Below are 24,766 nucleotides of genomic sequence, written 5' to 3'. Positions count from 1 at the left end.
AGATCAAATTATTACAATTATTAACCTATATTTTTTGTTGATGTTTTAATAAATATATAAATAAATACATAATAATTATGTTGATATTAATAATTTAATAGCATTATGACGCAGAATAAATAATGTTTTTGCACGTGAGTGTACCATGCGCGAACTTACCCCCACTACGTCGACAAATGCTCAAGAAGTTTGCCGGCTATTATAGATACGTTGCGTTTCACTTATAAAATACGTATCAGTCATTAATGGTATTTTAATTAACAATCAGCTGGAACGTATTATGGTACGACGTTACAAATCGGTATTTAGTATTTTAGTAAATGTTTAATAAAGTTTCATATTCTGATGCTGTCGATACGTAAATCATATGAGCTTTTTTTATTGCATTGATGCGTAGTTGAGAACACGGCCCATCTGATGTTAAGTGATTATTGAAGCCCGATTGCATCACATTGTGAATGCCGCCAGCCATTTTGAGATATGAGCTCATATTGCCGTAGAAATAGGCAAGCCCCTACTTACCCGTGCGGGCTTAAAATACGCCTAAAATACCAGTAATTGTCTAGAAAAATTTATTAAATGTATTTATTGTGTCATGCTTGGATTGCCTTAATTGTTTTTTTTTGGAAATTACCATTTAATTTTTATTAATTTAATAAGTAAGAACTGACAAGAACTTTCAATGGCTTATTTAACGGCCGAATAAAACATGTGATAATTTTGTAATAAACAATAAAATACTTCGAGTTTAGCTTTTGTAAAATGTGAAATCATGATGTATTTAATTAATAAATGACAATATCTTGAGATTATTGCCACGAAAACTTAACACCACTAAACTTGTACAGCCTTTAACTTCATAAATAATTTCCCTTCTAAATCTAGTTATTGCACAATTTGAATTAACAAACATAAATAAATTGCTATCTGCATGACGGAGCATCGCTTCAGAAACGCTTGAGCTATCTGACGAATTTATTCTTCGTTGTGTAGGTACAAAATTGGAAAACCCACAAAAAAAATCTTAATCTTAGTGCGAGAGGGATTTTACCAGTTTTTTCATATGACAAAATATTCACTTTTTTCATGGACACGACATATTGTCCAGATACAGACATCCTTGGGCGGTTGAGTGAGTGTGGGAGTTGAACCTTCTCCACTTCATAAAGATAGCAACAGACAGGATGAGGAAGGCGCAGTACTGTCTAAGCATGTTTTTCATTGCTTAGATGGGTGGACGATTTCACGGCAGACCTGGTGTTAAGTAGTCATTGGAGCCCATAGACATCTACAACGTAAATGCCGCCACCCACCTTGAGATATGAAGTCGTCGTGGCCTAAAGGATAAGACGTACTCAACAACTGTTCACGATTGACTTCTACGGTGAAGGAATAACATCGTGTGAGTCCGCACGGGTAGGTACCACCACCCCGCCAATTTCTGCCGTGAAGCAGTAATGCGTTTCAGTTTGAAGGGTGGGGCAGCCGTTATAACTATGCTGAGACCTTAGAACTTACATCTCAGGGTGGGTGGCGCATTTACGTTGTAGATGTCTATGGGCTCCAGTAACCACTTCACCAGTCGAGCCGAGCTCGTCCACCCACATAAGCAATAAAAAAAACTGTATTTATAAAAATTGGACCAATTTTATTGGGTAGTCGACTTTGAAATACCATTGATCGGCTTTCGCATGCAACGGTTTTGGTTTTCTTAGATGGGATGATGCTCAGAAACCTGTACCTACGCTAAGAAGGTGAGCATCAATAATAAAACTAGTATATATTTATACCGGAATATTTATTTTACAAAAAAGACGTCCAGCTAACAGGCATCTATTAACACACAGCTGTACACAGAAATGCAAGGCTCAATATTGTGTAACTCCCACATTCAAAGTTCCAGTATTTTGATCTTTCGACTACAACTAAAATATGTTACGAAAACAGTAACACGCAAACAAAAAAGCCTTTAAATCTTAAAGGTAATTTTAAATATAATTCACAATAACTATTACTACCGGGTACTTATTTTTTACTGGCTGTGGGGCTTGATGGGCTGGTTTCCGGCGGTGGTGTTGTGGGCTGTTTCTCCTTATTCCAATCCTTGAGGCCTTCTGGTAGCGTCGTGTCTTCATCTAATGATCCTGTGCCTTCAACGAACTCTTCATAAGTACTCTTCTCGGGGAACGGTCTAGGCCCTAACAGTTCAATCATATCATCGCGACTCAAAATCTCCTGTTTCAGTAATCTCTCTGCAACCTTTTCGATGTTAGGTTTGTGTTTTGTTAATAAATCCGTTGTGTGTTTGTGCGCATTGTTAATCAGGTCTCTGACTTCTGAATCGATGAGTTCTGCGGTCTTTTCAGAGTATGGTTTGTCAATCACCATTTCACCGGGCTGTGGCATCTCGAAAGACACATTTCCGACTTTAGCGTTCATACCATAGTGTACAATCTGCGCATAAGCGCTTTGTGTTATCTTTTTTAAGTCATCCTGAGCCCCTGTGGTTATTCTTCCGAAGAATATCTCTTCACTTACTCTACCCCCTAGTGTCATGCACATTCTATCAAATAGTTGTTCCTTGCTGTATAAATACTGTTCTTTGGGTAAATATTGCGCGTAGCCAAGACCTTTTCCTCTAGGTATAATAGACACTTTTAAAAGGGGATCTGCATGTTGTAGGAACCAACCTGCAACTGCATGGCCGGCCTCATGATACGCTACAATCTTCCTCTCGTCTGGTTGGAGAACATTAGATTTTTTCTCCATACCGGCGACGACTCTTTCGATGGCTTGTTCGAAATTTTTCATTGTAATATCGTTGGCTAATTCGCGAGCGGCAATTAGTGCCGCCTCGTTGCACACGTTAGCAATATCCGCGCCGGTGAAACCTGAAATAGTTTTGTCAATTTTGTGATAAATTTACATTTTCTGCAATTAGAAATAAAGAGCTTTCGGTCACGATTTTCTTCGATAGTAAAATTTTATTGTTATTTTATAATTCTGGAGCCGAAGACCAGACAAAATGTAATGGTTTAAGTAGGAAAGCGGAATTTACGGTAGGCAGCGGCTTGGCTCTGCCCCTGGCATTGCTGAAGTCCATGGGCGACGGTAACCACTCACCATCAGGTGGGCCGTATGCTCGTCTGCCTACAAGGGCAATAAAAAAAAAAAAAAAAAAAAAAAAAAAAATCTTGCACTAGACCGAGAAAACGCTAGGAAGAATAGCTCTGGAGCCATTAGCAACAAGTACTTTTTAATTCATTGGTACTACATTAGTACCAATAAGAAAGGAATTCTATTTTTATTTTGTTATGTTTATATTTTGTTGCTTTAGTGTTACCAGCTTGGGTATCTAGGTATTAGCTAGGATTTATCTAATATTTAAATTATTCTTTCTGCCTAGTTGTACACTCTTGACAGTGGTTGTTTTCATGCACCAGTCGAAACCTGGGATACCGATGCTCTCGCGACGCGACATCATGCGACACGATGTTTCACAGAGTGAGAGCATTCATTTATGTTGGACTGAGTGATTTAAAATTTAACACAACATAATAATATTTTATTCAAACAAGTTGTCCTTTAAATTTACTACTTTTTACAACTTTAGAAAACCTTGCTTAGACAGGTATACAGTTCATGCGCCACCTTATTGTAAGAGGTTACCATAGATATAGAAATGTTGATATGGTTTCCAGCACCTGTCTTCTGCGCCACCTTGTGATATAAAGTCTAAGTGTCAATTGTACAGAATAGTCGCCGTCCCATCCTTCAAACGGGAATGCATTACAGTATCACAGCACAAATGAGAAAAGAAATTTGAACAATTTCTTTATTTAACTTTTCCCTTTACTTTTTTATTCCTAGCTTTACATAACTTAACTGATTGGTGTGAACAGCCTGTCTACTTTGTGAAAATCACATTCATGTTCTGCTTTGAGAATTGGATAGCTGTTATGCAATACCATTGAAGCTTAGTATTTTTTGGGGTGTCCAGTTGGCATGGAGAATAGCTTCTCAACTGAAATATGTTGTGTTCAACTTCAAACTCAACTGTCCCAATCTTAAGCAGAAACCTATATGATGGTAATTACCCATCCATGCACATCCATGATAAAACGACAACAATAAACGCATAATAAATTTACAGGTTTCATATTATTATGCAATATTTCTAATATATTTATATTGATTAAAAATATTGTTTTTAAACATGTAAGTTACATGGTTACTTAGAAATAGTGGTACATTTAGTATGTTGTCTATGGAGTAGGAAATACTAATGGGTGTAACTCAGTGTTTGACCTCTTGTCTAAACATATGTATTGGTAATCACTATCTATAGGGTTTGTTTATATGCTAATAATAATTACCTGGAGTCAATGCAGCCATTTTTCTTGCTAAATTTTCCTTATTCAGCGTTGTCTTGAGAGGAGTCAAATGCACCTTGAAAATTGAGGCCCTGCCCTTAATGTCTGGTGCTGGGACAAATATCTGTCTATCAAATCTACCAGGTCTCAACAATGCCTTATCTAATATATCTACTCGATTTGTAGCTGCAAGTACCACAACATTTGTAGTTGTATTAAATCCATCCATTTCAACCAACAGTTGATTCAAAGTGTTTTCTTGTTCTGAATGACCACCAAAACTACGACCTCCTCTTTTTCTACCTACAGCATCAATTTCATCAATAAACAGTATGCATGGAGCATGTTTACGTGCCATAGAAAACATATCTCTTACTCTGGAAGGACCAACACCTACAAACATCTCTAAGAATTCTGAACCAGAGACAGTGATAAATGGTACATTAGCTTCTCCTGCAGTTGCTTTTGCGAGTAAAGTTTTACCAGTACCGGGAGGACCTGTTAATAGTGCACCTTTGGGAATTTTAGCTCCCAAATCTATATATTGCTGAGGGTTTTTAAGAAAGTTGACAAATTCCATAATTTCTATCTTTGCTTCTTCACAACCAGCAACATCTTGGAATTTTACTCCAATGTCTGTTGGATTTATTAATTTAGCTGTTGACTCCATCACTCCTCCAAACAAGCCTCCTCCACGACGGCCACCGCGTCCCATCATGTCTGCAGATCTTCTCATCATGTATATTAAAAACCCAATTATTAGTAGAGTAGGAAGCATTCCCGTCAGACTGGCAGCCTCTACTTCAGTTTTGTAAATAACTGGTACAAAATTAGGAGGATCAATGCTCATTTCAATTTGTGCATTTTCTAGATTACGTTCGAATGAATCGACACTACCTATTGCAAACCAAATAACCTTTCCTTCTAATGCATTCCCTTGAAGTTTTACTCGGACCCATTTTTTGTTAATAACTTCTAGTTTCTCGACCACACCTTTGTTTAAATACAAATTGACAAAATCTCTCCAACTTATCTCTCTGTATCTTAATTCAAAATACGCAACTGAAGCAAGCAATGTCACAATACCAATTGCTCCAAACATCATCCACTTCTCTTTATCTTGGCCTTCATAGCCGCCGCGGCCTCCACTTCCACCTCCGCTGCTGCTAGAAGGCGAGAACATGTTCATGTTCCATTTATCTGATGATGAAGAGGTCGGTTTCGATGGAGGCGCGGAACTTTTAGATGGAGGACTTGCATTTTTTTCCTGAGTTTTAGCGTCTTTCTGACCGCTACCCGGTTGGAAGTATTTTTCAAAACCCTTAGGCGGCTTTTTACAGAATTCATACCACTGTCTTAAAACGGAATCTAGAGCAGGTACGCCGACAGGCTGCAACTTATGTCCATTAAAATGTATCTTTGATAGTTGTGAGTGTGTCAATCTGAGGCCTTTCCACATGTCGATGATAAATTTATTTTAAAATTTTTAATTTATCTTCAATGTAGTTACACAATTCTTAGTAAAATTTTATCATAAAATAATGTCTAGGAGTATCATGACAACATGTTACATGGTTAGAAAATTCTGTCAAAATTGATTTGAATGAATTTGACATTTCAAAATGTTTAAGAGTTGTCAAATTTGTTAAAACGACGGACTGCCGATATTTTAGGGCAATCGTCCCAGAACAGAAGATTTTGTTAGTCTTAAAATTTAAGAACTACCGTCTACTATCAATGCCTCGAACGAATGTTTTATATGACCATAATAAAACATTTTAAAGGGATGAATAGGTATTTTTAAATTCGAAAATTGCAAAATGCTGGACTTGTTGAGCACCTGCGTGAGAAAATACTTCAGTCACAGGGTGAGACATTCTCAGTTACAAATTTTCAGCTCGCAAACTAAGATCTAGGTAGTTGTTGAGCTAACTATTCAATAGAATCAAAATTCTAAAATTCATATTGAATCCTATAATGATTATACTACTACTACCGAGCTGGCGCTATGACCCCGAAGTGGGTCTTGGCCTCCGACAATAAACTTTGCCATTCATCCCGGCGCTGCGCAACACCTTACCAGTCCGACACTTGGAGCTCCCGTAAATTTCCTTCCACAGCGTCACACCAGCGGTACATGGGCCTCCCTACGGGGCGGCGTCCCTCCGGTACACCCGTGTACACCCGTTTCACAGCCGATGATTATACTGCATAGACTAAAATCCCTACATCGAGAAAGCAGTTGCTGGGTTTCAGAGCATAAATCTTGTATCAAATACAATAAAAGCATAAAACACCATTTACTTGTTGTAAGTTGATAATACAAGTTCTTCAGATAATACCGGTCACTCACATTCGCACGAATACGCAAACCCGCAAGTATAGGACGACATTTGCAAATGATTAAGCAAAGTTTTCGCTGCATTCGTGGTTTTCCAAGCTGTATCGGTTTTTCAACGGACGTCAAAGCACGCGAACCGCGATTATTCGTGTAGTCTCCCACACATTCGTGTGACCAGTTGCGCCCACGATTGCGAAGGTAACTCATTCCCGATCCTGTGGATAGAATGGAAAGCAGTCGACGTCGCCCAAAACACGTCATCTCGGATCCACCCGATCCACTAACGGTGCTTCTAGGTACTTCAAGCACCGGTCACCGTTCTCGTCGAACCCATCGCTTGCGACGAAGGGCTTGACGAGTAAATTAACTCTCAGACACAGCCCACTGAGTTTCTCGCCGGATCTTCTCAGTGGGTCGCGTTTCCGATCCGGTGGTAGATTCTGCGAAGCACGACTCTTGCTAGGGTTCGTGTTAGCATCGTCGTCAGGTTTGAGCCCCGTGAGCTCACCTACTAGTTACGGTTACGCTGGAATAGCCGCTCCAGGCTACCAGTTTAGGTAGGAAAAAAAAAAAGAAGGTAACGGACGTTTCGCCAGTTTCTTAATTCGTGACGTCTACTGTGTAGCGTACCTTAATCATGGATTGGAACTACACTAAGGTGATGGAGTTCATTGAACTCCTGCAAAATGAATCGACCATATGGGACCCTCAAAAGAAATCCCATAAAAACAGAATGTCTAACGGCCAAGGGACGCCTGGGAAATAATTAAAAACTCCCTTTCTCTTCAATGTTCTATTGGTGAATTAAAAAAGAAGAGAAATTCGTGAGACATTCGTAAACAAGTGTGGGAGGAAGCGCAAACGGGTTCGCAAATGAGTACCAAACCCATTTGCAGAGCTGCTAAGTTTGCGAATGAATGTATGACGGCCCTTCACATGCGCGCAAACATTCGTACAATGTACGAATATTTGCGCGCATATGAGTGACCGGACCATTGGATGTTATACGGCTGGGAAATGACTGACACGTACCGAAAATATTTCAACGTGTACAATAAACTTTTTTTTTTAATATAGGCTGCTTGTTACCTTTCTAGCTTGGGGGGAAAGGTTGTTTCCTAATCTCTACATAAGCATCTCCATGAGCAGCTGCTTCACGAATGTATTTACCACTAGAAAGGTATCACCATCAGCATCAGGCTGCTGAGAATCTAATAGGTTTAAATTAGCACAGCTATTAAACACTACAATGGATACTACCACCTCGTGTCTCAAAGTAAAGTAAAAAGTAAATAAGATGCGTGTTTATCAAATTTAATATAATTAAATCTTAAGAAACAAATCTTTAAAGGCTTTTATGCTAAGTTTGATTTACATTTAAAAACTATTTCAAAAATCATACAAAATGTTTTTTGAATATAAAGCGGGTAATACAGAGAAAATCTTGGTGTTATTGTTATGTTTTACAAAATATAATGTACCTACGAGTTTTTTAATAAAATCTAGAAACGTTATTAATAGTTCATTAGATAAAAAATTAGGTATGTCTTATATTTTAATGCCGAAAATAATCAAAAATCAACAGCTATTCACATTTATACACACAGACATAAATTTAAAGCGTGACAAGTAATATTGGTATTCTGCGAATATTTTATTGTAATAATGATAAAAATGTATAAATAGACATATTGGTGTCGCAGCTGATCGACATCAAAATTTCCGAACGAAATATCAGACATCTTCGTTTGTCAAGTAAATAAACGGGAATCGACGAGAAATCAGAAATTCACGTTTACGTTTTTTATGTGTACTCATGTATTACGTAAATATTAATAATATTGACTAATTCGTTGCACTGTGTGTAATTTTGTGGAGCTTTATATTCTATAAGCGTCAGAAAGAGCTCTTATTTGTTTGTGAAGTTTCATCGTGATGGACCAAGAAAGGCCTGAAACCAGTAGAAATGGAAAGAGGACACGACCTTTGCTTTCAGAGCCGAGTGAGAAGATATCTAGGATGTGTTCGTACTTAGACTACGCTTCCCGTGTATCAAAACCTAGTGGTGTATTAAAGAATTCAAAAAAGGTGGCACCTTGTTCTGCAAAACGGCCTAAGTTACCTTATAATGAAAGTGATGTTCCTCCTGCGGGTACACTTGTTCCTGACAAGCACGTTAGGAAAGCCGGCCCATATTTATTGGGACCTAAATTAGGTCCTAGTCCTGTCAAAAGTATTGTTCAATGCCTAGCTAGGAAGGCAAAAACTGATGAGTTTTACCAGGTAATTGGATTTTTTCTGAATTGATATATTTATATATCTATAACACAGTGAAGCAAGGACAATATCTTTATTATTCATTGTCAGCTGTTTTGTGTCTTAATTACTCACGTATGTTGTGTAATGAATGATAAGATAAATAAGATGTTTAAAAATACAGAGAAATCAACATTAATAAGATAAAACAGATTCACTATTACTCTAATCTAATAATCGAATTTAAACTACAAATTTTTGTACAAAATAGCTTATGACATTACTATTACTATAAAATATAAACTTAATATATTCTCTTAAGTGTTTTTTTTTGGTTGTAAATTAAATTGTTTAAAAATCACGATTAATGCATTTGATACTTTGACCTCATGTCTGGATATGAGCAATGATAATGACAATGTTATGATGGGCTCCATTTGTGGTTTAATACTTAGGCTGCTTTATCTGCACATCATAAATAATATATTGAATAATAAATTATAGCAAGAACCTGAAATAGACATTCCAGTAAAAAAAATTAACAACTTATTTATATGAAAATAAAATCATTTGCTTATGATTAAAAGCACTGGAATGATAAATTGCTTCCACTTAAAAAAATCTTAATGCATTTATCATTTAGGTAAAAATATTGACATTAAGAAATGACGATCAACCAGAGACCCAGGATGATAGACAGGGAAAAATGCTCCTGCATACAGAGTATTCATTATTGTCACTATTGAAAGACCAGGAAGGTGTTATACATCATCATGGCTTATTTAAGGTAATTAATAACATTGCAACATTATTTTTACTACAAACTAGCTGACCCGGCAGACTTCGTAGTGCCTGGACCGATAAATAAAAGATCTAAACTTTTGTATAAAATAAACTTAAAGCAAACAAAAGGAATCCGTCCGACGAGGGGCACATCAAAGGAAAAACAAAATTGTTATTTTTATTTAATTCCGAGCATTTTCATATTTATCTACCTTTTAAACCTTCTCTGGACTTCCACAAATAATTCAAGACCAAAATTAGCCAAATCGGTCCAGCCGTTTTTGAGATTTAGCAAGACTAACGAACAGCAGTTCATTTTTATATATATAGATATAATTTTTAAACAACAATCTAAAAATAAAAAGTTGTAGAAAAGTGCATTTTTCAAAATGAAATATCTTTCAGCATAGACAAAACATTCACAAATAATTTTTTTCATTCTAAACATAATATTATATTGTTTATACATCTATCATTCAGTTTCCCAGACCTCCACTGTTGGACATAGGCCTCTCCCAAGCTACACCACAATAATTGGTCCTGTGCTATCTGTATCCAGAATTTACATGTACATAACAGATTTATATCATATCAGTAAGCATGTGGCCTACTGTCTTGGTAGAAGATCTGGCAATCTCACACTGATGGAAAGTGGACACTGAATTAATCACATCAGAACATGCATGCACCTGTGACATGAGGCTAAAGCTTCTTTATCACCCTAAATGGGCATTTAAGCTCACTGTTCCTCCTGATCTATACGGGTTACTAGAATCTGTAGACATAAAGAAATGGATACCATTAAAATACATATCTTGAAAATTGATGTTGAAGTCTCAGATTGTATTGTAAAATGAATGTCCCACCATTCTAACCCGTCCCTGAATTTGGTACCTGCTTCGTGAGAGAAATATGCACAATTTCTTTAAATACAATTGATTTAAAATTAGTAGACCTGGTATACCGTGTGTGTGGCTGTGTACTGACTTTTATTTTATTTCATTACTTAGAATGATGACAATTTCAGGACCACATTAAAAAAATCTGTAACCTGCAGAAATTGATGTATTTTACGTAATCTAATTACAGGAATATGCACTAGAAGAAGTACCAAATCCGAATGGTCCAGGTTTCATATACACCGGAAAAGTCAGACAGAGGCTATTCTTAGTTTTGGACTGCGTAACACCTCACCAGTTCAGTGAGAAAGGTAGCGAACTGATAAACTTACAGCAATATGTTACTAAAGTTAGAAAAGTCCCCGAAAAAGAAGCAGTTCTGATATTCTACGATATTGTTAGAGTTGTCGCCAACCTTCATAAGGTGAGTAAATATTTTTTACTTAGTTTAAAGTTACAGCCAATATTTTAAGTTTTATTTAAATTGTCTAACTGAACTGATCATGCCGATGACGAAGGCCATCCCCACATAAACCAATAGATAGATTAACACCAACATAAGTAAAGCTTGCATTAAAATGAAAGACTTTACAATGAGTTCATCATATAGATCGCTAACACACATAAATAATTAAGGTGTAAGGTATATAAGTTATGTAATTAAGGCGTCTTGGGTTTCAGTTCTAGCTATAAAAAATCCCACAAAGTAAAACTTATAACCATTGCGGCTTATAAATTGAAGTTTGATTACTGCAATAAAAAAATTAACGACAACTGGCATTTGCAAATGGCAAAATTATAATACATTTTTTTTTCCAGAGGAACATTGTCCACCGAGATTTAAAACTCGGCAACATAGTGTTAAATCAAAGGACTGGACGGATAATAATAACAAACTTCTGTTTAGGAACTCATCTCGGTAGTGACAGAGATCTGTTGAAAGATCAGAGAGGTATGTTCCTTGAAATAATTGACAATTGTTGTTAGTATTTACTTAGCGTTCAGCTATTGTAATTAATACTAGAAATTTAAATACTATACTATACTATTTAAATTTAAATTCAATACTGTATTAACCACTCAATGTTTAAATATCTGTAAAGAAAAACCTTTAGTATTTAAAACCTCTAAAACTTTTAGTTTAAAAAAAAAATCTTCACATATTCACTGACCTGGCTGTCTGTCATTCAGAAAAAAAGAATTCAGTTTTACAAAATTCAATGAAACTGTTTAAAATAATAATTTAAAAAGGAGATTACAAGGCTTTAAGTGTTGTTTTACAATGATATGGAATATTCTATATTGATTGAACAATAAAAGACTTAATTGCGTTTTCTATATACTAAGAAAATACTACGAAAATCGAGTATTTAGTTTTTCTCGACTGTTAACACATTGTCCAGTGAATTTTGGCAAACTGAACTTCTTCTTTTTCTCCACCTTATCCCACTAGGTGGGGTCGCCACAGCGAATTTTTCTATTCCATTCTCTTTTATACCAGCCGTCATTTCAACACTCACTCCTCTCTCTCCCTCATATCGTCATTCACACACTCCATCCATGTCCTCTTCGGTCAACTTCTTCCCCTTCTACCTTGCACTACCATTTCCATAGATCTCCTAGTCACATGCATCTTCTAGTTACACGTCCTTACGTTCCATAAAATCCAATAACCTTTGCATTAGACGCCTTTAGCTTTAACACTAAGAGCAGACTTAGGGACTCCGGTAACCGTACTCGTCGAACTCGACAAAGAGTTCGACGTGCAATCTAACCCATGCATCAGCCCGCTGAGTTTCTCGCCGGATCTTTTCAGCGGGTCGGGATTCCGATCCGGTAGCAGATTCATTCGCGAAGCAGCTGCTCTTGAGTTTTTAGGTTACAAGGCACTCGGGCAGTTGTTAGCAAATCTCACCCCTCTTGACTGAGCCTTTGCTCGCCCACCTGTCCTGGTGAAACTGGAAAGGTCTCCAGGCCACCAGTAATCATAAAAAAGCATCTACTAGTCACATGCGATCACAAACGATGGTTAAACTGAACGATGGGCCAAAAACTTCCAGGTTCGCCAGCCTATATATCACCTGACGTTCTAATGTGCAAGCCGTATCTGGGCAAACCGTCGGACATGTGGGCACTGGGCGTCGTGCTCTACACTATGTTGTACGGACAGTTTCCTTTCTGCGACACGAGCCTAGCTCAATTATTCAGTAGGATACAGGCCGCCAACTATAATATACCACCGTGAGTAAACCGTATTCTTGTTATTGTTATAATCGAGAGCTGTCTGAAGGGTTGTCTACCCTCTGAATTTCAGGATTTGCTGTTATATTAGACTAATACTAGTGGTCCCGCAGTAGTCGAAATTCGACTATATACCCAATTGAAATTATAAGTTTAAACATTATTATGGTTCTATTGTCAAACACTATTATACTTTTTTTAATTTAATCACAGATTTCGCCAAAACTACACTATAGATAATTAAGGTTAAAGACAAACAATATTAATCTATTCTCAATTTGATCACAGACTTTAAACAATAGCAAAAGTTTGACAATTGACAATAAACAAAGAGTATATTTATATGTATGTGTTGTGTAGTTAGTGTGTAATTTTTTTTTATTGGTTTAATGTATTTTTATGCATAATAAAAAAAATAGCATTCTGCACTCCTTCTCTATATTTTCTGTAAGTGTAGGAAATTTCATACTCCTCCGTCCGCGCAATTTTCGTAAAAAGGGGCACAAAGTTTTTGCTTCACGTATTAATATATAGATTATTGTTGGAAGAATCAGTATTGCTAAGTAACCCCAAAAATGATAACATTAAAAGTCGTGATAAAGGAAAATAAATATCGTTTTTCTTTTATCTTCAGGCAATGTAACACAAAAAGAAAACATGACTTGCGAGGTCAACTTTGCTTTCGATTGCGGGTCTGTGATATATAATAGATATGAGCTACTTTTGTCATATGTTCATTGACTAATTATGTTAAAGTGATTTATTATAGATAGATAGACAATTAGTATATTAAAGCCATATCAGCTTCTAGGATATTAAGCAACAACCTGTATAGTAGTAGGTTGAGGTTGTCCGGCCATCATCTTGTGTATATTTTAGAAACAGTCGTAGGAAATTTGCGTGGGTTTCACTTGTGTAGAGTCTGTACCGTCTTACCTATTTCCGCCATTGACCTATTGTGCGATACAATCAAAAGGCAGGAAAGCCGATCGAACCGCAAAACACCTACATTCCATAAGAAGATTGTCATTATGATTTCAGAAATGGCAATTCGGTACAAGTATCACACAACACTGTATTTTTAATACAGAGGCTCCTAGTGAAAGATCCTAAGCACAGAATGGTTGCAGATGAAGTAAGTACTATCATTTTTTTTAATTTGTAATAGTGGCCTATAGCACAAGAGGCCACCGCAGCGCGTAGAGGTCGCAATGTCAGTGGCTCTATCCAGCAATTCCATCAAACCGAAACCTAAGACTGATTCGTGACCGTTTTTTTTTATATTGCTGAGATGGTTGGACGAGCTCATAGCCCACCTGTTGTTAAGTGGTCACTGGAGCCCATAGACATTTACAACGTAAATGCGCCACCCACCTTGAGATATAAGTTCTAAGGTCTCAGTATTGTTACAACGGCTACCCCACCCTTCAAGCCGAAACGCATTGCTGCTTCACGGTGGAAATAGGCGGGGTGGTGGGTACCTACCCGTGCGGACTCACAAGAGGTCCTACCGCCAGAATTCTCCTACTAATATCACCTTTCTTTTAAATTTTGGACAGATGCGGTCTCGTCAAAATGAAATGGTCGTTTATTTCAGGTCCTCGATCAGCTTTCGAGCATCATAGCGAGTTACGTTACGATCTCCAACCCGCCCGAGGATCTGCAAGTGGTGCCGGATATTCCACTAGACGAGGAGACTAAAGAAAAAAGTAGTCAGTCGATCGAACTAGAGAAGAAACCATTCCTGACTGTACCGGAAAAAGGAGGCGAACGGACGCCCACTTCTGGTGTAAGTCATTGGGGACCAGGTTTCGGATCTCAATATCTTATGTTTTTTCACAGCTCTATATCAGACTTTCTCAAAGTGGGCGATAACGCTCCCTTGTGGGCTTAAAGGGGGCGGTAAGAGACACAGAAAAAAAAGCTTTATCAACTTATGCAATTATAATTAGACAAAAATACTTTAATATTAAAACAATAATACAATAAGACTACGCTATATTTATAAATATTAACAAAAGCAAAACATTAACTGTCCCCTTCACACTCATAAGCTAGACCGCGCGAGAGAGAGATGGGCAGACTTTTTATGATGCGCATGCAGTGCGACGTCACGCCGCGCGCTGGTACACAAAACACTACACAAGCGCAACGTGTGAATGTGTTGAACGCCAGCTACATGGTAGGCGGAGTGAGGGTTGTTAGGTTTTATTTTCGTTACGGAATTTCTTGATTTGGTCGCCGCGCTCAAAGCCCGCGATAATAGCTATGCAATAGCTTAAAATAGGGGTGTTGCGTAGAGGCTTGGGACGCGATTTGTAATCATCTAGAAGTCTTATACACCGACTGAGTTCTCTATATAGTGGTTTTTAAGTAGGTAGCTGAAAAAAATGAGGGCGCTAAAAAATATTTTATTCTAAAATTTGGCAATAGACAAAATAAGTTTGGGAATCCCTGCTCTATATTAACACGTTGACTGCCATATATTTAGGTCATCGGTGCCCTTCGCGTCGTACTAAGGCGCCGGAATGCCTAGTAGACTTTGGGAAGGACGAATCCGAAGATACTGAGAATTTATCTCTTTCTAAGAGACCTTAAAGACTAACAGACAAAAGAAGACAAAGTTTAGCAATCCAGACGCTTAATAACAGAAATCGACATAATTACTTCAGCGCGCCGCGGAGGCCACAGATGACCTACACAGTAGTCAATGTGTTAACGAACTGTTTACTTGATGTTCGGTGGCTACGTTGTCTAATGTCGTTGCCCAGAAATATTACTTTTCTTTTTTATTCACCTTATTCCACTAGGTGGCAGAGCAAATTTTTCTCTTCCATTCTCTTCTATCAGCCGTCATCTCAACACTCACTCCTCTCTCTCTCATATCGTCATTCGCACACTCCATCCATGTCTTCTTCGGTCGACCTCTTCCACTACCATTTCCATACATATCTCTTAATCATATGCATCTCGTCTCTACGCGTCATATGACCATGCTAACCGTCCGTCCGTTCTTTAATTTGTCGATTACCGGGGCTGCTTTCACACTTTCTTTGATATACTCATTCCTTGTCCGGAAATATTACTATCATGTAACGTACCACGTTGCCACATACCATCCGGCTATGGAATGAGCTCCCCTCCACGGTGTTTCCCAAGCGATATGACATGTCCTTCTTCAAACGAGGCTCGTGGAGAGTATTAAGCGGTAGGCAGCGGCTTGGCTCTGCCCCTGGCATTGCTGAAGTCCATGGGCGACGGTAACCACTCACCATCAGGTGGGCCGTATGCTCGTCTGCCTACAAAGGCAATAATTTTTTTTTATTAACAATATCTGAAGTCAAATCTGCTTTTCGATAGTTCTATATAAATTTCAAAGATGGCTGATGTCCATGGGCCATTGTGGCATTGTCGCGGCTCGTTTACATTAACAATGTATTGCAGGACGAACTCGGCGTATATTGCGTCCCGCTGCCGGACTTCCTGGCCTTGAACTTCCCGTCGCCGACGCGCGTTCAGCAGAACAGTATCCTCATACATCCCACAGTCGAGGCGCCGCAACAGAGGCAGATAACGGTCCAGAGGATAGGCAGGGACGCCAGGCCGCTCCTGCCCTGCGAGATAGCCCGGTACCAGCACATGTTCGCTCCGAACCAGAGGAGGGAGACCCCCGCCCCGGAGTCCAGGCCGGACAACCCGAGGCCTCCGACGGCGGAAAATTCCAGACTGAGGCACTTAGCTCAGCGGATCCCCCGGCTCAACGCGGCCTCGCACTCCGCCGACCTCCGGGTCGTGCCGTGGTCCGACGCTTCGAGAAACAGGAGCTGGGATCCGGATTACTTCCCGCGCTCGCAGGTTCCAGAACATTCTAGAGTCCAAGCGAACGAAACCGGTAGCGTATCTAGACAAGAAGATGAATATTAATTTGAGCGTTGCGTATTTCTCTGTCGTTTTGCTGCCAGATTAGTTTTTTTTTTAATGATGACCTCTTTTTGGCGGGAACGCGAGGAGTGAAGTTGTGTGATATGTTTTATTTTGTCTATTTAGTGTTTCTTCAGGTTTAAATGTGTAATAACGGTGGTTTATTAACTGTTCAATATCTGTGAAAGTGCACAAATGTGGGAAAATGAAACAAAGCCGCTGGACGTAACTTCTCTGGATCCTCAAAAAAGTCCACTGAAAAAGTCTCAGTGAATGACCACTATTTTACTGAGATTATATATTTAATGATGATGATTTTGTTATTTCAAGTGTTCGATGCGAGTCTTGTATATTGTGAACTTAACACAGGGCTATAATTTTTTTTATTATCCTTTTAGGCAGACGAGCATACGGCCCACCTAATGGTGAGTGGTTACCGTCGCCCATGGACTTGAGCAATGCTAGGAGCAGAGCCAAGCCGCTGCCTACCGAAATGATATGTAAATTATAATTGTTATGTTTTTCATTATTTTTAAATCATACGTGCTGTAAGGGAACCATGTCGACTGGTGGCAGGGCTTGTTGTGAGTCGGCACGGGTAGGTACTACCACCCTGCCCATATCAGGCAGGAAGCATGAGTTTCGCCTTGAAGAGTGGTACAGCTGATGTACTGATTGTTGATGTCTACGGGTAAACCTTTAACATCAGGTGGGCGGAGTGGTCGTCTATCCATCTATGCTATAATAATAATAAAAGTCCAAACTGTCGTAAATTATTTTACCCTTTAAACGGGATTAATATATATAAAAAAAAACCCAGAAAGTTCTACCATTTATCAACCCTAAGATTTTCTCCTGCATTTTTGGTATCGCTTAAATAGAAGAGTATGCGTAGTCCCCTTACTGCGAATTGGGTTGTGAGATCATTAACCCGAATAAGCAATCGAATATTATGGATACTAAAATTATAAACTTGAATATTTGTATTAAATCACGCAAAATTTGCTGAAAGGACCAGAATGAGCTTTCGTATAATAATAAAATAGTATAAATATATCGACGGGAAAAAGCGGTAATGTCGTAACTTGCATTATGGCTAAATCACTTTTTACCATGTTACCAATTTTCAACTTTCTATCGCTATAAATATTATATACTTAATATGAGTTATGAACTTTGGTGTAAAGTTGGGTTTTTCAAGTGACGACAATTTCGCTTTTTTTCGTCGATATAATGTCCAAGGATGGTAGACTTAATTAAAATTACTGTTACGTTTTAATCTCGATTTTTTTGTTTTTTTTTTGTTATATAATATTATCCGAAAAATTCTAATACAGTTTTCGTGGTCGGTTAATGTTAAATGAATTACAGAAGCAAATAATTTAATGACAGTAAAAAAGGCGGGATGTCATTTTGATTTTTTAATTTAGTGTTGAATCGAACTCTGGCATTGGTTCCCTTGCAGCCGATAGATATTTAACGTAAACTTCGTTCTCGAGTACTTACTGTTAGCAAACCTACCAGTGTAATAACCAGTGGTCGGAGTAGGTAGATTGATTTTATATAATTGCGTCAAGATATGGGATATATAATATGGACATGCCATTTTATCCATAATATTATATTTTTAAATTGAAAAAAAAATTTTTTTTTAATTGTCATTGGATACTATTTCTATATTTATGAGATAAAGTAACAAAAATCCCTGTCTAAGTTTTGTCTCATACTGACAAGCGTCATTTCTAATTCAACAGAAAGGGACAAAATACTGTGTAGTATATAACCATTCCAAGGTGTTTTTGTATAAAATAAAATACTGATTTCTTTCACCATTAGATAGCACTGGTAGCGTAGATTAATATTATTAATACGTTTTTCACCTTAAACAAAGATTCATGCTAATTTCAAAATTCCGGAACAAATATCACAATAAATATGAAGTTCCAGTATTTTGGAGGCGTATCCATATTATCCTCTACGTTTGACGCCAACGACCTTAAATCAATCTACCTACTCCGACCTCTAGTAATAACACAGTTGAGTATTCTTGGCGGTCGACTTAGTTCTTTTCAGCCGGCTTAGATAAATAAATATTTTATTATATAGAACAGTGATCACTTAGAGATAAGTGTAAATATAATCAAATTGGTTTTTGTTTCGTAAATTTCGGGACTAACGAAATATTTGTTAAATACTGAACTGCCATTAATGAATTGAATGTATATTTATATTGTTTAATAATAAACTGGCTGGTTTTGTATCTGTGTAATACTAGATAGTGCTAATATTTTTGTACTATATATTTTTGTTCCATATATACTTATGTAGTCACTATCGAACTTAAGGCCAATTGTAATTATTATTTGAATAATTTTAGATAAAATAATAAATGTTAATTCGTGAACAATTAGTGTTATACGTTATGTTTAAATATATAAAGCCTATGAAGAAATGTGATGGTGTCATCGTCTCCCGTAATGCGGAGAAAGTTCTAGATAATTTTATTAAGGTTAACAAATACGCTCACAGTTTAGCTGATGTGACATGAGGTATAATCTTGAATAAATAGAAATAATCCTCCAAATCGGCTCTCATAACTGGTTCGCGGCGAACATGCAGATCCGATGTCGAGTAGCGATGTATACTGGAGTATAACTTAGAAGCAAAGCAAAAAAAAATCAGTGTGCTTAGTGCGAAGTTTCTAACGTTCTCGATAGCGTAAAAGTTAGCTCATATTTGTATGGAATGGGATCGTTTGCCTACGTTTGACGATAAGGGCGCTGTTCCAACTACATACAAAATTGGGTTAACTTTTACGTTATCGAGAACGTTCAAAAACGCGCACTAAGCACACTGACTGGGTTAATTAAATGAGAAAACCAAGGAGGTTTTACCCTTTTTTTGCAAAGTACAATGATACACTATCTTAAGAAGACAACCAATTTTATTATACCACTCTATACAATGAGTGCACAAAGTGTAGATGGGATATTTAATATTATAATATTTGGTACAGAAATATATTATATTTGGGCAAAGATTAAACATTTGAGATTTATGTGCCTACGCCATCGACTATACAAGTAAGTATACATTGCGTGGACAATAAAATCGTCTGTAATAAATATAGTTAGAAACAAAGCTATCTAACGTGAAATCTAGCAAGTGATAAGATTTTAAATAATCAGTTATGTATATTATTAGAGGGATTCGAAATTGGAGATTGAGATACGCTGCCAAATTTGACAATAATTTTCTGAATAAAGCTTTTTTTAAATAACAATGTACGTAACAGACATTTCAGAATCAATTGAAATGGATTGGCATATGTACTTGAGACATCTTTGCTTAGATTGAAGTTAATGACATTTGGTTGAGGTTGTCATAATGACAGTTTGGTATACAACAATTGACATGTATGAGTTGCTCATTGAGGTTTACTGGCTATGGAGGGTAGAGGTTAGAAACACAGTCTCTCCCTGTGTATGTTAATGACATTGTCAAGGTGACAAATTAGGGCAGCACCATTGTAGCAAGTGATGTGAATTCAAAGATAGCGCCAAAAACTATCATATTAAAATTTTCAACTGGCCACACTTCATTTACAACTGCTACAATCATATCTTCCACTTGCTACGCTAGCTCTATTTTTGTGGGTTTTGACTTATAATACTGGCCTTTTTGGCGCGAACACGAGGAGTGAAGTTGTGTGATTTGTTTTATTTTGTCTATTTAGTGTTTCTTCAGGTTTAAATGTGTAATAACGGTGGTTTATTAACTGTTTAATATCTGTGAAAGTGCACAAATGTGGGAAAATGAAACAAAGCCGCTGGACGCAACTTCTCGGGATCCTGCAAAAAGTCCACTGAAAAAATCTCAGTAAATGACCACCATTTTGCTGATATTATTTTTCATCCAATATCATCTCTTTTCATTTAGTTTCATCCCAGTTGATTAAGGTCTTAAATTAATCATCTTTATTTCATTTTATTTCACTCCATATTCATAAAAATAAGAACAAAATTAAAATAAGACATGACTTAAAGGTCTTAGTTACCAGGTCATAAAATCCCTTAAAAAAAACTTATAATACTTGTCCCCCATACAAAACAATTCTCCTTACCTCTACCCTCCATAATATAAGCTTGGATGTTAAATGTCATTGGTTGCTATCAATGTTGAGACAGTGGAATAATAACTAGATAGATATAGTAGAAATATAGTTAGTAGAAAATATAGTTTTCGTTTAAACATTAAAGTGAAATTTCGTTTATTTGAGGATTCTTAGCGTATAAGTTATTTTTTACGAACGTTTGTTTGATAATCCAGTCAAGGGCGGATCCAGCTTTGTCGCCAGGAGGGGGTCACATAGTCAAATTTAGATGCGTTCGTTCCCAAACGTTTGCCATTACACAAAGTTATTATATTATATTAAATTAATTAAATATTGAAGGTATGTAGTTTACATAAAATCTGTATGGTGACAAAATATATAAACAAAATCATTATATTAAATTAATGGTCCACCTAAGTCCTGGGCCCAGCTCAGGGGGGTGGTCATGACCCCCACGACCCTCCCCCTGGATCCGCCATTGAATCCAGTAAGACTATCTGTTTGTATTTGAGACATTTAAATAGCGATGTAATGCAATATTTGCCAAATAAATACTTTTTTCACTGCAAGGTAATAGGCTTGATGTACTTGTAAATACATATAAAGTAGAAATGTGATTTTTAAATAGTATGATTATGAAATAATAAAACAATAGTATGTATTTAGTTTATGTATTAATTAGTTTTTTATAAAACAAGTTTTAGGTTATTAATTTTATGAATTTATTTTCCAATAATCAATTGCGAAATGTTTCAATAATTATAGTATGTATGCTACAGGAGTAATTGGTTTGTAATGCAGGTTGCGCTTACGTCTTAAATAGAGTACCTAATTGGTTTGTAATGCAGGTTGCGCATACGTCTTAAATAGAGTACCTAATTGGTTTGTAATGCAGGTTGCGCATACGTCTTAAATAGGTAAAAAGTGTATTATCTATGCGCTTATGTCGTGCGTCTGTGGGGTCTGTACTGGCCCCTGGGCAGTGTCCACACAGCAGGTTTTTTTTTAAAGACTTTGTGGCCTGGTAACAAAACCTCTAAGCCAAATCTTGTATTTTCTTCTTAAACTCTCGTTACAACATGAAATATGTTATGAAGCAAAATGAGATAAAGTTGATTAATTTACTAATTTTAGGCTTAAATCAATTGGATTAAAATTAAATGAAACGGGATGACATGGGATAAAATAAAGTCTGGTTATTTACTGAGACTTTTTCAGTGATCCTTTCGCAAGAACCCGACAAGCTACGTCCAGGGGCTTTGTTTCGTTTTCCCACACTCGCGTACTTTCACCTAAGCTAAGTAGTTAAAAAAACACCGTCACATATTTGAACCTGAAGAAATACCAACCTAACAAAACAAACTAATCACACACGATCGCTCTTCCCGTTCCCACCAAAAAATCCCTCAGCTTCAGAGAGACCGGAAGCTTTTCTGTTCATCAACAGCAAAACTGTCATGTATTTAAAAAAGTGAGACCTTAGAACTCATGTCTCTAGGTGGTTTTATTTTTATTTTTATTGCCGTATAGGCAGACGAGCATACGGCCCACCTGAAGGTGAGTGGTTACCGTCGCTCATGGACGTCAGCAATGCCAGGGGCAGAGCAAGACGCTGTCTACAACAGCGGCATTTACGTTGTAGATGTCTATAGACTCCGGCAACCACTCAACACCAGGTGGGCTATGAACTCGTCCATCTACATAAGCAATAAAAAATAAATAAAACTACTAAACTAGGGTGTGTATTTTTGCTTTGCAACACCTAACGATATTTCAATGCATCAGCTGATGCTTAATTGTATGAGATTGCGTGTAGCTTTAGAAAAACTCGAATCACCATCAGATCGTCTACCAGTGTTCGTTTTCAGGAATTGAAACTGCTTTTAGCCATTCTGAAGGAAAACATACTTACATTCCTAGTTAAGCCGTTTTGAGTATTAAATGTAACTTTTTTTGTTGATGTACCGTCCTTTTATGATTACTAGGGGCATAGTCTAGTCAACAAGTTCAAAAACGTGTTAAATAGACATAAAGCTCCTAAAAATATGTACGATAGCTCATTGGATGCGGAATGATGTCTACAAAAATGTTTTTTAAGGGCTTATTAGCACATAAAAAATTGCGATTGTTATAAACAAAATAAGATTTAAAAAAAAAGGAATTTGGATTTTCTTGAATAATTTCTAAAATAATGATATTTAAGGAATTTTGAAAAAAGATCCTGAAAGAGGAGGAAATTTCCAATAAAAAAGTCCCAACTCCCGGAATTCTATCTCTATTATTTATAATTTTTTTTAACGCTGAAAATAGGGCTCCGCGAGGTCGTTACGGCATAAGCGCGCCGTCTAAAAAACCTGTATATCACCTAAAATAATTTTTTTATAGTATTAAATAACAATTTAAAAATTTGAATAAATTATGGTGTAATCTAAACACTTGAACGAAAAAAACCTCGGTGAAAATAAAATTATATATCGATTTTTCAAAAATTTATACCATTGTTAATTAGCAAATTTTTTTCCAATCTCTGTTTTTATAAATTACGGTATAAAAGTTTAAATAATTCATCTAAAAAAAATTCCCTTCGTGGAGCTCTTATCATTTAGGTACTTAATAAAGTAATGCAAAAATTTTTTTTTAATCTTTATTATTTTGATCATTATAATTTTTTTTAATTAACAAAAAATGAAATTTCTAAAAAATGTTCTGATAAAAAAATTTTTTCAGTAATATCTTATTATTGCTGTTTTTGAATCTACCGTAGGTAATAATTAACATTGAAAAAAAAAATTGTACGCTATTTGTTAAGAAATTGTTTATAAACAAATAGACTATTTAGGGATTTTTTTTAAAAAAATTTTTACCGTCTTATTGAATAGGTAAAATAATGATTTAAAAAAAAAAATTTTTCCTAAATAAATTTTTTAATTGTTTAAAATGGTTTTTTTCATATTCCAATTGCTTAAATAATTAGTTAAAAAATTATTTTTTTCTTAAAAATCATCATTGACTCTTTTCAACGGATTAACAAAGAAATACATTTTTTTTGTAAATAATTTCATTGTTTATTAACTTAACAATTGTTATAAACAATTAATATTAATCGTTATATTTTTTTCGAAAACTACAAAAAATTACAAAAACAACCATTATATCAAAATATAGAAAAAAAAAATTGTGTATTTTTTACAGCATTTTTAGATATTATATAATAATGAAATTACAGCCGTTACATAATTTGTCAAGTTATAAATTGTTATAACTTTTAAACTATAAGAGATACGGTAAAGGACATTCAGGTCATTTTTAAAAAGGATTTATTTATCTTTAAAGTAAATTCAAAATCGATCCTGTAACTATTGTTTATCAGTTGTTATAAGCATATTTGTTTATAAAAATTTAAGATTTTTTTGATATTTTTTGAAATTTCATAGCTTATAATTTGTTGAATAATATAGATACAGCTACAGACCCAAAAACTTTTTTGTTCTATGATAAAATATCTTTCTAATTTCTTAATAATCATAGAAATATAATTTTGTTTAAATAATATACTAGTTTTAATTTATACCTACCTCATTTACATTCTGCTATCGATCAGTTTTAATTTATTTATCAAATTCTTATAACAACTGATAAACAATAGTTACAGGATCGATTTTGAATTTATTTTAAAGATAAATAAATCCTTTATAAAAACGATCTACATGTCCTTTACCGTATCTCTTATAGTTTAAAAGTTATAACAATTTATAACTTGACAAATTATGTAACGGCTGTAATTTCATTATCATATAATATCTAAAAATGCTGTAAAAATACACATATTTTTTTTTAA

The 24,766-nt window shown here is 36.1% G+C and overlaps 2 protein-coding genes across 2 annotated transcripts; one reads left to right on the top strand and one right to left on the bottom strand.

The window, feature by feature from the left end:
* Positions 1-1,781: 1,781 nt before the first annotated feature.
* Positions 1,782-6,066, bottom strand: LOC101745802 (AFG3-like protein 2). Its single transcript, XM_004923254.5, has 2 exons — positions 4,377-6,066; positions 1,782-2,891 (listed from the first exon to the last, which is right to left on the bottom strand). Exons 1-2 carry the CDS (start codon positions 5,830-5,832, stop codon positions 2,026-2,028), a joined length of 2,322 nt encoding a protein of 773 aa, XP_004923311.1. The 5' UTR covers positions 5,833-6,066; the 3' UTR covers positions 1,782-2,025.
* Positions 6,067-8,397: 2,331 nt separating this feature from the next.
* On the top strand, positions 8,398-19,221 carry LOC101737285 (serine/threonine-protein kinase 40). The gene is made up of 8 exons (XM_004923275.5): positions 8,398-8,997; positions 9,614-9,757; positions 10,843-11,076; positions 11,472-11,604; positions 12,713-12,893; positions 13,935-14,028; positions 14,491-14,682; positions 16,338-19,221. Exons 1-8 carry the CDS (start codon positions 8,650-8,652, stop codon positions 16,815-16,817), a joined length of 1,806 nt encoding a protein of 601 aa, XP_004923332.2. The 5' UTR covers positions 8,398-8,649; the 3' UTR covers positions 16,818-19,221.
* The last annotated feature ends 5,545 nt before the right edge of the window (positions 19,222-24,766 follow it).

This window comes from Bombyx mori, chromosome 7 (genome assembly GCF_030269925.1).
Source record: "Bombyx mori chromosome 7, ASM3026992v2".
Classification (NCBI taxonomy): Eukaryota; Metazoa; Arthropoda; class Insecta; order Lepidoptera; family Bombycidae; genus Bombyx; species Bombyx mori.
This window is presented reverse-complemented; position numbering and strand designations above follow the sequence as displayed.

Excerpts from the sequence above, each read along its gene's own strand:
- LOC101737285 (XM_004923275.5), top strand. The coding sequence starts at position 8,650 with ATGGACCAAGAAAGGCCTGAAACCAGTAGAAATGGAAAGAGGACACGA. Across the intron at positions 11,077-11,471 it reads TTGTCGCCAACCTTCATAAG|AGGAACATTGTCCACCGAGA; the intron begins GTGAGTAAATAT and ends TTTTTTTTCCAG. Across the intron at positions 12,894-13,934 it reads GCCAACTATAATATACCACC|AAATGGCAATTCGGTACAAG; the intron begins GTGAGTAAACCG and ends TTATGATTTCAG.
- LOC101745802 (XM_004923254.5), bottom strand. The coding sequence starts at position 5,832 with ATGTGGAAAGGCCTCAGATTGACACACTCACAACTATCAAAGATACAT. Across the intron at positions 2,892-4,376 it reads AATGGCTGCATTGACTCCAG|GTTTCACCGGCGCGGATATT; the intron begins GTAATTATTATT and ends AAACTATTTCAG.